General features: G+C 41.4%; 1 protein-coding gene across 1 annotated transcript in view; it reads right to left on the bottom strand.

The window, feature by feature from the left end:
- LOC118564225 (NACHT, LRR and PYD domains-containing protein 12-like) overlaps nt 1-15307 on the bottom strand; it is a 159958-nt gene that overhangs the window by 21506 nt on the left and 123145 nt on the right. Inside the window, exons 17-20 of the mRNA XM_036141639.1 lie at nt 11237-11268; nt 9274-9447; nt 6762-6935; nt 3517-3690 (exon numbers count right to left, since the gene is read on the bottom strand). Coding sequence (XP_035997532.1) covers nt 3517-3690; nt 6762-6935; nt 9274-9447; nt 11237-11268 — 554 coding nt within the window. The remainder of the gene's footprint in view (nt 1-3516; nt 3691-6761; nt 6936-9273; nt 9448-11236; nt 11269-15307) is intronic.

Below are 15307 nucleotides of genomic sequence, written 5' to 3'. Positions count from 1 at the left end.
AATGCAAATTGTTATTGGCAAATACAAATTTGATTGATTGATTGATTGATTGATTGATTGATTGAAATAAATCCCATTTCACACCCAGCTGAACACTGGTGTAAAATCAAGGGCTTATCCATTTCCTGGATGAAGATTTGTTCTGGTCCATCTTCCATCATTCAGCAGAATAAATTATTACCCCATAAATCTATGTAAATTATTCTGAGTGGACAATAAACAAAACTAAGCAGTCTTAAGGACGCACAGTGCCAAGAAATACAAAACAGACTGCTTTCAAAACTCAGCTTGTAAAGATCCTCACTACTTCCAGAAACACCATTTTTACATCTCCTCTAACATGACCCAAAAACGCCCCTTGTGGTGAGCCTGGAAACTGCCCACAGTGTTGCCTTCAGAACATCACTCATCTATAGCAGCTATTTTAATTTATATATCCATAAGATTATGATTAGTGATCTTCAGTGATGGGCAGTAGCGGCGCCACATGTAGCGAAGCTATTAGTTAAACTACATTTTCCAGTAGTTTGACCGTAGCGTTGCTGCTTTATGAATCAAGTAACTTTCCTGTAGTGACGTTATTTTTTTGATCAAGTAGCGACGTAGCGTCCACAAACGCTACAAAATCCAGGACATAACTAAGAAATGAAACCAGGTTTGCTATTTTGAAACAACATTCAGAGTGAACAATCAATCTGAGTTGTTGGTTGGACATGTTCATGCGCGAGCTTCTACTTTGCCTCTCCTGTCTGTATCTATCGAAACATGCGCATGCATACGGCAGTGGAACTTATGGCAAGCCGATTAGGCAAATTATCGTCCGTACAATAACGTGCAGTTCCAACCTGTATTTTACGCGAGCGCGCGTTTTTTACGTCACCGCGCGTTCTGGCTGGAAACGCGCGGTGACGTAAAAAACGCGCGTTCGCGTAAAATACGTGCGGTGGCGTTAATAATGTTTGGTGGCGTTTTTTGCATATTATATTATCAGGAGGTTGTCTTTTATGTGCTCAGCCACTAGATTTAAAGGTGTTTTACCCAATTACTGCAGCACCAGACACAACAAGGAGGTCCCTGATCGTTGGGGAAAGGCAGAAAGAAGATGCACCTTCCTTTCTGATCCTGTCTAAATCCTGCTTAGTTCAATAATAAAGTCTGATATTACACAAAACTCACTCTGCTTGTCCTCCCTACTTATGCCTTTGGTGCAGAAGATAAATTAAATCTTTAACAGAAATGTTATTATTAATTCTGAAAATATTATCATTTGAATATAAATACAAAGCATACAGAAAATGCAGCTTTATTAAATGACCTGGTTTATTTTATTTAGCTTTTAATTTCTTTTCAACATTTAGTGAACAAACAGAGTGAGAACACTACACAGTACCTTTAATTTGGTACTAATAACAGTAGTTTGTTTCATAGAGTACTGGGTACTGTACTAGGCAAATAACCTTTTTGTTTTATTTCTAGCAGTAATTACTTCAGTTTGTATTTTATTATGCTGCTCATAAAGCAATGTCTGCATTGTGTTAGGTCATTGGCTGATCTTTAATAAATGTTTTAACCAGTGTATCAGACTCATTTTCGGTTGGTACAACGTTAAGTAGCTTCTGATGTAGTTAAGCTACTTTTAACACATTTGTGTAACTTAGCTTGCTATATTTCTATAGGTGGTAGCTTTTGTGTAGTGAAGCTTAAGTTATTGTTGAGTAACTGATAGCTTAGCTCACTACACTGGACAAGTAGCTTGCCCAACACTGGTGATCTTTGCATTTTTAAGTCTTTCTGCTCTAATCTTGTACAAAGTCGGCCCACAGCATTCCACTATTTCTGGGGTTACAGACCATCATGCTGAGCTTCCAGGATTTGTATCATCATCTTGAATCTTTACATATTGGGACACTGCATTAAACTATTCCTAAGGATACGTTAGCCTTGTTTAAATAAACTATACAAATACTCTGACTTGAAGTGATAAGAGGGGTCGGAGAGGGATGGGGGTTGGGGTTAAAGGAGAAGTCCGGTTAACAAGGAAAAATCAGTGGATCATTAGCTATACCTAAAACTAATACATTTGTGGTGATTTAATGAATTTAGCATTAATCAATAAGAAAATAAAAGTGTAAATTGTTGTCTCGATCACTGTGTATGGGGGCGGCCATTATTGCCCATATTTGGGCAAAAATGGCCGCCTGACATCACATCCTGTGACGTAATGTCGCGGTGAGGCACTGTGCTCTACATGCTAATTCAATAGGAGCTGTTGTACACAGCTGCGGTCAACAACAATTATTTTGGATTTCGAGAGGACCTCACCATTGAAATTCGCGAGAGCTATTGTTGAAGCAACAATGCCCACGAGCATGGCAATTGAATGTTCCAATACAGAGGGTAAAAGTGAAAAAAAAAACAATAGTTTTTTTCACCTTTCCGATTCATGATCCACCATGGGCTGTTTTGTTGGATTACCTTGAAGAGGGAGGATTTGCCATCGAACTTGTGGCCAGAGAGAAAACACGTCGTCTGTAGCCAACATTTGGAAGAAGAATGTCTTCAAGATGATATGAGAGTCAGACTTTTCGGTAGGTTTTTCTTTTTTAAAATGTAGAATTTGCTGGGACATTTTTTTTTACCCGACCAGAGGAGCGGAGTGATACAACACACTTAGAAAGAATGCTTATTTTGCGAAGCCCACTTATTTTATGTGACTTTGGTCTTCTTTTTTCTAAGGTCGCTTGTAAATTTCATGAGTTGCAGGTTGCAGTTTTTTTGGCCTTGTTTCTGAAAGTGAAGTCGATTGTTAGGGCTCTAAACTAAGTGACGCTGAAATATCCCTCTGCCTCATAACGCTGCAGCTCATCCTGACAGCAGCAGAGAGTAAACTCAGAAGGAGCAGCTCTGCCCGTATTTTCTGCAGTTTACAGTTGCAATAACTGATGATAACTGCTGGAAGTAGATTAGGCGGTACAGATCACCATTTTGAGCAGAAATTGGTTCTAAAGATGATTTTATACTCATCTTATAACATTGCAGAACCCAACCCATAAACTGTACTTTAATGCTTATTTGTTGTTTTTATGTCTCTAAAATATAAAATTAGTATTACTTTAAATTTAAATACTTAATACCATGTCTTTTTGTTTAAGAGGTAAGAAAAAATATTTCGGCATGAAAACGGGTATTTATTTACAAGGGGACAGATAGGGCATTGGGATTCGTTCGATAGCCAATCCTGCAGCCTGACATCACAAACTGGGAGGTGGCAGTACTGTTCTTCACCATGATGGCTGCCTCCACTAAAGGACATTGAAATGAAAATGACTATTAATTAAAAAAGCTTAACATTTATTGAACAGTATGTAATAATTTTATATTTAAAGCACTTTCAGCAGTTTGAATTCTGATTTTGACTTCTTTAAATCAAGGAGGCTTTGATTTCTGATCTGGGATCATAAATCAGTCTGATCAAACTTTGTCATATAGTACCTCTATACATTTATTCCTCCATACCTGGGAGCTTCCAGTCTCCAGCGTGGATCCTTCAGTCCAGCCGACAGCAGATTCACTCCTAAGTCTCCTGGATGATTGTAGCTCAGGTCCAACTCCTTCAGATGGGAAGGGTTGGAGCTCAGAGCAGAGACCAGAGAAGCACAGCCTTCCTCTGAGACCAGGCAGCCTGACAAGCTGCACACACACAATTGAACAAATGAATCCTGAATAGAGCTTCACTGGGATGGAAACTCTGTAAACTGACACAAACTCTGCGGAATGTTCTGCTTTAAGCAAACTTCAAGCTAGGCTTAAAATACGAAAGATTAACTGTTGGTCCCAGTAGAACCCCATTTCTGATGTTTAGATAGATTAAATCTCAATGATGGAGCCAAGAATTGAAGGTAGATATAAAATTAAGCAGTGGTTTGGATCAGTAGCTTTAGCAGCGTATGCTGAGCAAATATTTCACACTTGCAGAATCAGCAGAATGCCTTTGAGACATCTCTCATCATCTCATTCTCTTTCTTTCTCATCACCAGTTTCCCTGTCACTCTGGGCTCTGGCCTGCATGTTTTTTGAAGTGTGCTGAGTAAACTCTGGCAGCCACAATGCCTAAGAAACTGGGACCTGGAAAAGAAAAAAGACTACCTACCACTCATGTTTTTCTTTATTGTGGGAAACTGGCAGATAATTAAAGGGTTTCTCTCAGAAAGAAAGCCAAGCCCAAAAAAGCAGCTTCACCTTTAAAAACACTGGGTCCTTGTTGTAGGTGTAGTTGAGCAGTCATGGTGTTGCCTGTTTACAAATAATCTTTGCTGCCTTCTTTTTTTTGACTCATTGTCAGGTTATGGTGGAGCAGATAGTGACTAAATTGAATACAATAAAAACTAATCTGATTATTTTTAAATCAAATACTAAATAGAATTGCTATTTTGGGACCTAATCCATCTTTTTAACAGATATCCAAATCTCTTCTATCATGAGTTTCAGGGCTTATCTCTCATTTTTTCATGTTTCAGTTCTGCTTCATCTTTCTCTGTTCTGATCTCTCCTACTGCTAACTTCAGTTTTTTGTTACTTTTTTGACTGTAAATCTCAATTATTTTATTTCAAACATACAGAAATAATGCAGGTGTTGTGTTAAGTGTCTCCCACCAATACGGGGAGCAAGTCCCCGTATTGGTGGGAGCCCAGGTGGTTGTGATCCTCAGAGCAACAAGTTCTCTGCACTGAGGTAACATATGGTTGTCTGTAGATAAAAATTTTTAAATAAACACATGGGTGTGGTGGCTTAGTGGTAAGAGAGGCTGCCATTTGTGTCTTGGAGAGGCCCCAAAGGTCAGGGGTTGAAAAACTCAGTCTTTCACTCTGGGTCCCTGAGCAAGACACACGAGCACAGATTGCTCCCCGTGCGGCAGTGTTGTAGTACTCGAGTCCGAGACTCGAACTCGAGTCCGAGTCATTAGCTAAATTTAGAGACTCGTGACTTGACTTGGACTTGAGCACTGATGACTCGAACTTGGACTCGGACTCCTACATTCAGATCATTCTGACTCGGAAATTGAGAAAAAGACTCTACTTTTTTTATATCATTAGGCTATAATTTTTATATGTCATTAGAATATTATTTGGTGTATGATTTTAATATCTAAATGTTGTACCGCGCACGTGACGTCACCATCTCATGAGCAACGCCCCTTGCTGCTAAGGTTGGGCAAACAGTGTGAGAGCAGAACAACATACCAACGTTCAGCTCAAACGATGGATTGAGTGTCGAGGGCTTAGAAAGACTGGAAAACGGGCCGAGTTGATAGAAAGGTAAGTCGATGTTTTTCTTCTGCTCGGCATTCATGGCGTCATCGGACGTTTTTTTTCTGTTTGTAGTCACCGTCCAGGAATCGGTATAAATTTTCCGTCCCGCCGAACAATTTAGTCCGGCCCGGTGGCCAAATGCATTACCATTATCAAGAGGCTGTATCTCCTCGCTGCACCGACCGATCTGCACCAGATTTGTTGTGAGTCATGGGGGAACGCTGCCGAACGCGTTTGTGGGAATCGCCCAGTGGACGGGCGAGGAAAATGCGTGACAGCATCTGCGGTGGCAGGCGGCCGGCGGTGCGCAAACCCCGCCCACCGGCCGGCACCGCGGCAGTGGCCAATAGGCCGGAGTGCGCTTGGCCGCGAGGGCCGATCGACGCCGCTTGCGGCTTTAACATCCTTCATATGCGGCCTATCAGCGTACCTCGAGTCGCTGTTGCACGTTCCATAACAACAATGTTTAAAAACCATGGTTAGGAGACGTCTTAGACTTGGAAAAAGCGGTAGTTTTACCGAGTAAAACCAAGGGTAACTACAGCGAAAGAGTTATTAGTGCAATGGAATGTTACTGCTTCATGTCATACATCACACGTCAATAGTGACTCGACTCGGACTTGACTCGGATGAGTAGTGGACTCGACTCGGACTCGACTCTGATTTTTTTTTTAATGACTTGGACTTGACTCGGACTTGAACACTGGTGACTCGAACCTGGACTCGGACTCGAGGAATAGTGACTTGACTACAACACTGCCGTGCGCCACTCAGGGTCAGCAGCACCCTGCTCCCTAAGAAATGGGTTAAAAGCAGATCCCCTCTTTGGGATAATGATGTTCATGGATGGTTAAAATTAACATCTGCCAGAGAGAGAAGGAGCTGTGTCCACAGGCAGTGTACATTTTAGTGTACATTTTATAGTTAAAAAAGTGTGGCAATGTCTAAAAATTGTACCTGTGAGAAACCATTGTCATATAACGTAATTCAATTTTAAAAGGGATGCTGGGTAATCTTCAGATCACAGACATTAATGCATAAAAAAATAAAGTTTCATTTTTGACACATTCTGTTGGGATGGAGGGGGGTCATTCTTCAAAGGTGGTGGAAAATAATACATTTGAGAACCACTCCCATTTGGTCCCGATTGTATCCAAAGAGAGTAAAGGTAAGACAATAAAAGTTGACAAATCCATTGGAAACTTACATCTCCATCATGTTTTTAGCAGCTAATGAACAGAAATCTGGTTTCTTTTTTTCACAGCTCTTGCTTTTTAACACAGTAGGCTGACAGGAAGGGGGTGGAAGAGAGGGAGAGACATGCGGCAAAGGACCCTGGGTCGGAGTCGAACCCAGGTCGACGACTAAGGCCTCTGTACATGGGTCACGCTACCCGCTGCGCCACAAGGGCACCCAGAAATCTGGTCTCAACAGGATGCAGAACTTTGTACCTGAGAGTTTGCAGTTTGCAGTTTGGACTCTCCAGTCCAGCAGAGAGAAGCTTCACTCCTGAATCCTGCAGGTTGTTGTTACTCAGGTCCAGTTCTCTGAGACTGGAGGACTGGGAGCTGAGAACTGAGGACAGAGCTTCACAGCTTCTCTCTGAGAGGTTACAGCCACTCAGTCTGAGGAGACAGGAAGAAAAATCTGCTATTAATCAATTCATCAGAAATATTGTTTATTTCTTTACAGTCACCAATGTTCTCCCTGGAAAGATAGATGGATTTGTCTGATTTTACACAAATTTATGTTTCCCTTTATTGTGAAGTAGTTCATTGTAAATAAACAACCTTTACGTGATATTTAGGATGCTGAGATGGAGAAAAGGCGAGGAGGCACAAAGAAACTGTGTGAATAAAAACAGCAACTTGCTTTTCAGGCTCTTGCTGCCAAATGTGTAAATATAACAGAAATGTTTGTGGCAGGGCCGTCAACAGCTGCCATGGCTGATGATGATGGTGGTGGTGACATCAGGTCTCTCAGTGGCAGCAACATGTAGCAGAACCTGTGGTAAGCTGGGCTGCTTTCAGAGCACAAGGCTCTGTAATGAGCAGGTTAAAGCAACCCAACCACTTAGTAAATCTGATAAAATGATACAACATCAATACAGGAATCTTAGCTAATGTTTTAAGGTCAAGGTAGTCTGCATTGTAACTGCAGATGAATTTAGCTAACGACCTTAACTCTGATAGAGACACAGAGTCTATATCTATGGCCGGGTTTCTGTGTTGTTGTTTTGTTTACACTACTCAAGCTAGTTAAGTTGGTGCAGTGATTTTATGCTGAAATTCACCAAAACTTTATTCTGTCTAGCATCTGACGTTTCCTATTTAGCTCGTGGAATACAGGAGCTTGATCCAGGGACCTCTGTGGCATCCAGTCAAACTTCCTTCTTGCTGAATTTTTTGCACACAACGGATGTGAGTTGACACATTTGTTTTTAAAGGAAAAGTTCGGTCATAATCAGAATTCAAACTGCTGAAACTACTTTAAATATAAAATTATTACAGACTTTTCAATAAATTAAAAAGAATTTAAAAAAGACAAAATTTCATTTGAATATGCTTTACTGGAGGCATCCATGTTGCTTAAGAACAGTACTGCCACCTCCCAGTTTGTGACATCACATTGCGGGATTAGCTGCAGCAGACAGCAGAGGCTGTGGTCCCCTCGCTTCTGAAGCCCTGACTTAGGCGGATGCATGGGGAAAAAAACATGGCAAGACAGCTGTGGTGGTCTGCAGATCAGGCTAAAGGCTAATCCACACAGACCAGCTCTGCCCAGACAATGGACAAAATTATAAGGCACATTACATATTATTTCCAAGTGTGTCATATCACTCCGCCCCTCTGGTCAGGTAACCAAATGTCTCGGCAAATTCTACATTATAAAAACGAAAAACCTACCGAAAATTCTTGCTCTCATGTCATCTTGAAAACATTCTTCTTTGAAATGTTGGCTACAGATGACATTTTTTCTCTCTGGTCAGAAGTACGATGGCCAATTCTCCCTCTTTAACTTGGCAATCCAATGACGTACCCGTGGTGGATCATGAATCAGAAAGGTGAAATAACTAATGTTTTTTTCACTTTTACCTGATGTTTCTGAACATCCAACTGCCATGCACGTGGGCATTGTTGCTTTAACAATAGTTCTTGCGTATTTCAATGGTGAAGTCCTCTTGAAATCCAAAATAATTTTTATTGATCGCAGCTGTGTACAACAGTTCCTATTGAATTAGCTTGTAAAGCGCGGTGCCTTACCGCAACGTAATGTCACAGGATGTGATGTCAGGAGTGAGGTGTTACCATATTTGGGCATTAATGTCCACTCCCAGACTCAGTTATTGTAATGACAGTTTAAATTTTTATTTTTTTACTGATTAACGCTAAATTCATTAAATCACCACGAACGTATTAGTTTTAGGTATAGATAATGATCCATTGATTTTTCCTTGCTGACCGGACTTTTCCTTTAATTAATTGGGTTTCCTTCAGAGCCAACACTGGCTCTGCACCATGTTTAAGGTGAGCCCATGGTTACCCTATAACCATGTGCCATTTTTCCACAGAGAGAAGGAGCTGTGTCTGAAGGGCAGTGACATCCTTTTGTTAATTGTAGGTATGATTAGGGCTGAAAACCTTTAATATTGTTGTTAATATTATGTAGTTAAAGTGTGGCAATGTTGAAAAATTTTACCTGGGAGAAACCATTGTCATATAATGTTTTATATTTTTAAAAGGGATTTTGAGTAATCTTCAGTTATTCATTCTTCAAAGGTGGTCCAAAATTTTAAAAAAATTAACCACTCCCATATGATGAGTCTTAGCCTGGATTGTATCCATTGGGAGTAAAGGTAAGACAATAAAAGTTGACAAATCTATCATTGAACTAACATGTCCATCATGTTATTAGCAGGTAATGGACAGAAATCTGGTCACAACAGGATGGAAAACTTTGTACCTGAGAGTTTCCAGTTTGCACTTTGGACTCTCCAGTCCAGCAGAGAGAAGCTTCACTCCTGAATCCTGCAGGTTGTTGTTACTCAGGTCCAATTCTCTGAGACTGGAGGACTGGGAGCTGAGAACTGAGGACAGAGCTTCACAGCTTCTCTCTGAGAGGTTACAGCCACTCAGTCTGAGGAGACAGGGAGAAAAATCTGCTATTAAACAATTAATCAGAAACATTGTTTATTTCTTTACAGTAACCAAAGTTCTCTTTGGAAAGATTGATGGATCAGTCTGATTTTACACATCTTTGTTTCCCTTTATTGTGAATTGGATCATTATAAATAATCTGAAGCAACATGAGTCAAGTTTTACCTCATTAGCAGATTTCTCACTATCATAAATAAAAGCAGCAACAATCTGTGTCCTTACAGAGCTTTGTTGGAGGCTTTAACCACTGGCAGCAGCCTCAGGAGAACATCATCTGAAGCAGAGTATTTCTTCAGGTCAAACACATCCAGATCTTCTGCTGATGACACTAAGATGAAACCCAGAGCTGACCACTGAGCAGGAGACAGTTTATCTGTGGAGAGACTTCCTGAACTCAGAGACTGTTGGATCTCCTCCACTAGAGAACGATCCTTCAGTTCATTCAGACAGTGGAACAGATTGATGCTTTTCTCTGCAGAAACATTCTCACTGATCTTCTTCTTGATGTACTGAGCTGTTTCCTGAATGGTCTGTGAGCTACTTCCTGTGTGTGTCAGCAGACCCTGTAGGAGTCTCTGATTGGTCTGCAGTGAAAGTCCCAGGAGGAACCGGAGGAACAAGTCCAGGTGTCCATTTGGACTCTGTAAGGCCTGATCAACAGCTCTCTGGTGAAGAGACTTTAGTTCAGGTTTCTTAAAAAATGAAAACCACATAGATGTTTGTGTTTCTTCCATCAGGTTAATACCAGAGTTGATGAAGGTCCGATGAACATGAAGAGCAGCCAGAAACTCCTGAACACTCAGATGGACGAAGCAGAACACCTTGTCCTGGTACAGCCCTCTCTCCTCTCTAAAGATCTGTGTGAACACTCCTGAGTACACTGAGGCTGCTCTGATATCGATGCCACACTCTGTCAGGTCTGATTCATAGAAGATCAGGTTTCCTTTCTGCAGCTGAACAAAAGCCAGTGTTCCCAGAGACTTAATCGTCTTCTTGCTCTTTGGACTCCAGTGTGGATCTGTTTCAGCTCCTCCATCATACTTGACTTTCTTCACTTTGGTCTGAACCACCAGGAAGTGGATGTACATCTCAGTCAGGGTGCTGGGCAGCTCTCCTCCCTTTCTGGTCCTTAACACGTCCTCCAGAACCGTAGCAGTGATCCAGCAGAAGACTGGGATGTGGCACATGATGTGGAGGCTTCTGGATGTCTTCATGTGGGAGATGATCCTCCTGGCCTGCTCCTCATCTCTGAATCTCTTCCTGAAGTACTCCTCCTTCTGTGGGTCAGTGAACCCTCTGACCTCTGTCACCATGCCAACACACTCAGGAGGGATCTGATTGGCTGCTGCAGGTCGTGTGGTTATCCAGAGGCGAGCAGAGGGAAGCAGTTTCCCCCTGATGAGGTTTGTCAGCAGAACATCCACTGAGGTGGACTCTGTAGCATCAGTCAGGATCTCCTGCTTCTGGAAGTCCAGAGGAAGTCGACTCTCATCCAGACCATCAAAGATGAACAGAACCTGGAAGTGTTCAAAGCTGCAGACGTCTTTGGTTTCAGTAAAGAAGTGATGAACAAGGTCCACCAAGCTGAACTTTTTCTCTTTCAGCACATTCAGCTCTCTGAAGGTGAATGGAAATATGAAGTGGATGTTCTGGTGGGCTTTGTCTTCAGCCCAGTCCAGAGTGAACTTCTGGGTTAAGACTGTTTTTCCAATGCCAGCCACTCCCTTTGTCATCACTGTTCTGATTGGTTGATCTCTTCCAGGTGGGACTTTAAAGATGTCTTCTTGTCTGATGGTTGTTTCTGGTCTGTGTGGTTTCCTGGATGCTGTTTCAATCTGTCTGACCTCATGTTCATCATTGACCTCTCCAGTCCCTCCCTCTGTGATGTAGAGCTCTGTGTAGATCTGGTTCAGAAGGGTTGGACTTCCTGCTTTAGCGATCCCCTCAAACACACACTGGAACTTCTCCTTCAGACCAGATTTAAGTTTATGTTGACGAACTGCAGCAGAATGTTCTAAATTAACAGAAAAAAATTAAATGAGGAAGGAAACAACATAATCTTCTGAAGATGATCTGAATAAATGTGATTCCATCTCTTCAGACATCAGTAAATGTGTGATTTATTCATCAGGTTAAATCTTTGTAGAAACCCTCTTACTGCTCTGCAGACGGTCAGCCAGCTCCTCCTGCTTCATCCTCCTCAGGAAGTTCAGAGTGATCTTCATCAGTGCCTCTCTGATGCTCCTCCTCTGCTCTTCATCCTCACCTTCCAATACCTCCTCATCACCTCTCTGACTCTCTGAGCAGTCTGGGTCATCTGGACTCAGAACCTTCTGGATCTTCTTCAGCTCCTTCCTCACAAAAGTGACAATGTTGTCCTCCAGCAGCTGGAACACAATAATACATGAAGGACACATCAGACTGAAATCATGGAGCTGTCAAGGTCAATAAATGTCAAGCTTAGGATGCATGCTGGGAAATTATTTAAATATCAAAAACTCCAAAATTCTCAGGCCTAAAATTAGAAGCCGGAGTCAGCAGTTTCTGGAAAAAGTTCATCTCACCAGCTGAAGGCCTTAAAAAAGGTGTATTAGGTTTAATTATTGTATTTTCCTCTTATGCAGAATTAAATCAGCTGTATAAACAAGATATCAATCAATCAATCAGAATTGTGGGTATTAATAATTCATATTTTTAAGAGTATGGTGGTTGTGATGTTTCTGAATAATAATGCATAATGGTTGCACTGGTTCTGATCCGATCATGAATCATTTACAGTTTCTCAGATGCTAAGGTACTCTTTCACACGCCTTAGCTGCTCTGAGATGCTGCTGTACTATCATGCTTGTGGCATTTTTCCCATTTTCATTCGATAGAACTATAATACACCTTACGGTGATACTTGGACACGTCATCAGTGATTAAACCGGGGTCACGGTTGTTTCAGATCTTTAATAATCAGACACCCTCACCCGGGCGACCCAGCCTGGGGCGATCACTCCCCGGCTTGTGTCCAAGTAGCGCACCACGGATCCCCCCTACGGATCCACGGCCACCGCGAGGCCTTTTCTGCGGCCTCAAGAATATTCTTGGTGGCTTTCCTCAACTGCAGTTCTCTAACACCAAGGAGTTTGAACAATCTCTGGAGTGAATGTCTGGCAAAACCTCTGCACCCGATTTCAAAAGGTTCGCAGCGGGCCTTCCAGCCATTGCTCCAGCACTCTCCTAAGGCCTTTTGCCAGCAGCTCAGAATGTGCTCCATGGTGCCCCTTCTCTGGCACAGTTTACACTCGGGACCATCTACCAGGTCCCAGGTGTGAAGGATGGCCGGGCTTAGGAGTACGTCGTAGACGGATTGTATATGGAACTTCATGCAAAGAGGTTCAGCTCTCCAGAGCTCTGCCCACATGCATTTGCGAGGGTCCACATGCTCCCACCTAGTCCATGCCCCTTGCTTGGACATGCCAACCATCTTGATGTGACGTTCTTCCTCTACCTCTGCTTCTCCTTTCTGCACAGTCGTAGCGCAGCTTGGGAAAGCTGTCCAGGCCTGCCCTCCCCACTGCCACGGCTCTGACCATGTTTTTTTTGCCTCTGCAATACTGACGGCTTCTTGTGCCCGCTACTTACTCCCGGTCTTGACAAGGATTCCTGCCGATGCCAACTTAGCATCCGCCGAGTCCCTGTACATCATCACCTCTCTTGAGCGGGTGACTTTGAACTCCTCCATTAGTCCACTGAAAGGGAGATGCAGCTTGGTGGAATGGCCATACAGGGCGATGCTGCTTAAGGACCGAAGGAGCCCAAGCCAATATGCTGGTGTGTTTTTTAACTTGATTATTTCATCTTTTCTATGTGAATGTGCCCTAATGATAATAATTGTGCATTACTTACACTGGTATTTATTTTTTCTTTTATTTTTGGTCCTTCTTATAAAGTTAATTTTCTGTTGATTCATAACTAAATTTAGATTAGGTTAGAATTATTTATTTAAAAGGGTACGGTGCAATTTAATAAAACACAGGACATGACAATTCATGATGTCAAAAACAGATTCAACCAAAGGGTATTTTTCATCTGTAGTCCCCTGGCCATTATGTTAAAAAAGCAATAAAATACAGGAATATAAGTACAACATCAACACACAGTAAAGACATGAGGTTAAACTGGATAGGTCCTGACACAAAGACAACAAAGAGGGCAAATCATTAATATAAAGAGTAAATAAAAGGGGGCCTAAAATTTATCCCTGAGGAACTCCTGATGCCAGTTTGAGTGTCTTAGATTTATTTCTATTAATAGAAACATGTAACCCGGATGATCAAACCTGTGTAAAATTGAACTTCCATCCGCTCACTACTTCATAGCTAATCACTGTTAAGGATCAAGGTCACATGTACCTCCACAGCCTATCAGCTAGGTATATTAGCTGGAGTAAGGAAGTAGGAAAGATTAGGACATGTTGGGAGAAGCAGAGCATGTCACTACCCGATCTGTACCCGTAGCACGATCCGTACCATCAGCTCATTTACGCGTGCGCGAACAGAATAACTTCCGGTGGGAAATATGTTGTTTTTCTTACTTTTTTATTCTTTTGTATTTTTTCCGAGGCAAATGTTTCTTTTTGTATATCTTTGTATTTGCGGCAATACTGCATATTCTAAAAAATAAACAACAGAAATACATAAAAAATACATTGTTTTTTGTTTTTTTTAATAGCAAATATGTTTCCCAGTTGTGGTTAGGGAAATAAAAATATATAAACCATTTCTTAAAGTTCATAAACCCCCAGCTATAAACACATATAGGAGTACAGAAATGTATTTGATTTGGAATTTTTTTGAAGTTTGAAGTTTCTTTTATCATTAATTTGAATTGCATATGTATGTATTTTGTGCCTGATAAATGTATTTTAATAAGGTATGCCTTTGCTTTGTGTGTGTTCTTTGTCCTATTCCCTGTTCGTTTTTGTAAAAAAAAAAAAAAAAAACAATGTGGCTACTATAATCACTAGGGCCGTTTCTCAATTCACGAGAACGCGAGTCCGTACTCGCATTCTCGTCAAGTCTGTTCTCGGTAAGAACACAGGAAGATCGGACTTGACGAGAACGCGAGCACGCAGCACGTATTGTGCATTGGAACAGAAGTATACTCGTGACGTCATCACACCCGCAGCTCTTGAGCATTTCTTTAACGTTCAAAACTATTTATACACTAAACCATCATATCTTATTGAAAACGTTTTTTTTTAATTAATTTCTAAAAAGTATAAAAAATATCTAAAATAATTACAGAACTGTGGGTATAAAACCAGCAATAGTGTGAATTTCTTTGTGGGGAGTTGTAATTGTTGTAGTTGCAGAGGCGATTGAATCTTCTTTAAAAATCAGCACTTTATAAAAGCAAATATAAAAGCGATACAAGCAATGTTGCTGTTGCTTCGGTCGTTGGTCAGCTTTACCAGCAGGCTGAAGAGGAGGTGATGCAGTTGAGGAGGCAAATCCGAGCAAGGAGAAGATTGATGCGGCAGAGGAGGCTCAGAAGGCAGGCTTTGCTCACCCATCTATTGCCAACTGGTAGGCATTTTAAGATTGACAGCCTATTTCCTACTTTTATCTTTAAAAAAACATTGAGGATGGTAATAAAATCGTGATCAGGTTGCAATTCTGACTATTTTTCTATAAATAATTAAAATGAGGAGCCAATTTTAACATTAGTAACAGTAGGGTTAAGCTACTGTATTGCACCTCCTGACCTTCACAGCATTGATTAAGAAAGGAAAAAACATATTTTTATGTCTGCCCACCTTTACGGTGATTAATCTATAAATTATGTGCAGT

The sequence above is a fragment of the Fundulus heteroclitus genome, chromosome 9 (assembly GCF_011125445.2).
Source record: "Fundulus heteroclitus isolate FHET01 chromosome 9, MU-UCD_Fhet_4.1, whole genome shotgun sequence".
NCBI classification, from domain to species: domain Eukaryota; kingdom Metazoa; phylum Chordata; class Actinopteri; order Cyprinodontiformes; family Fundulidae; genus Fundulus; species Fundulus heteroclitus.
Note: the sequence above shows the minus strand (reverse complement) of the source record. Positions and strands in the feature narration are given on the sequence as shown.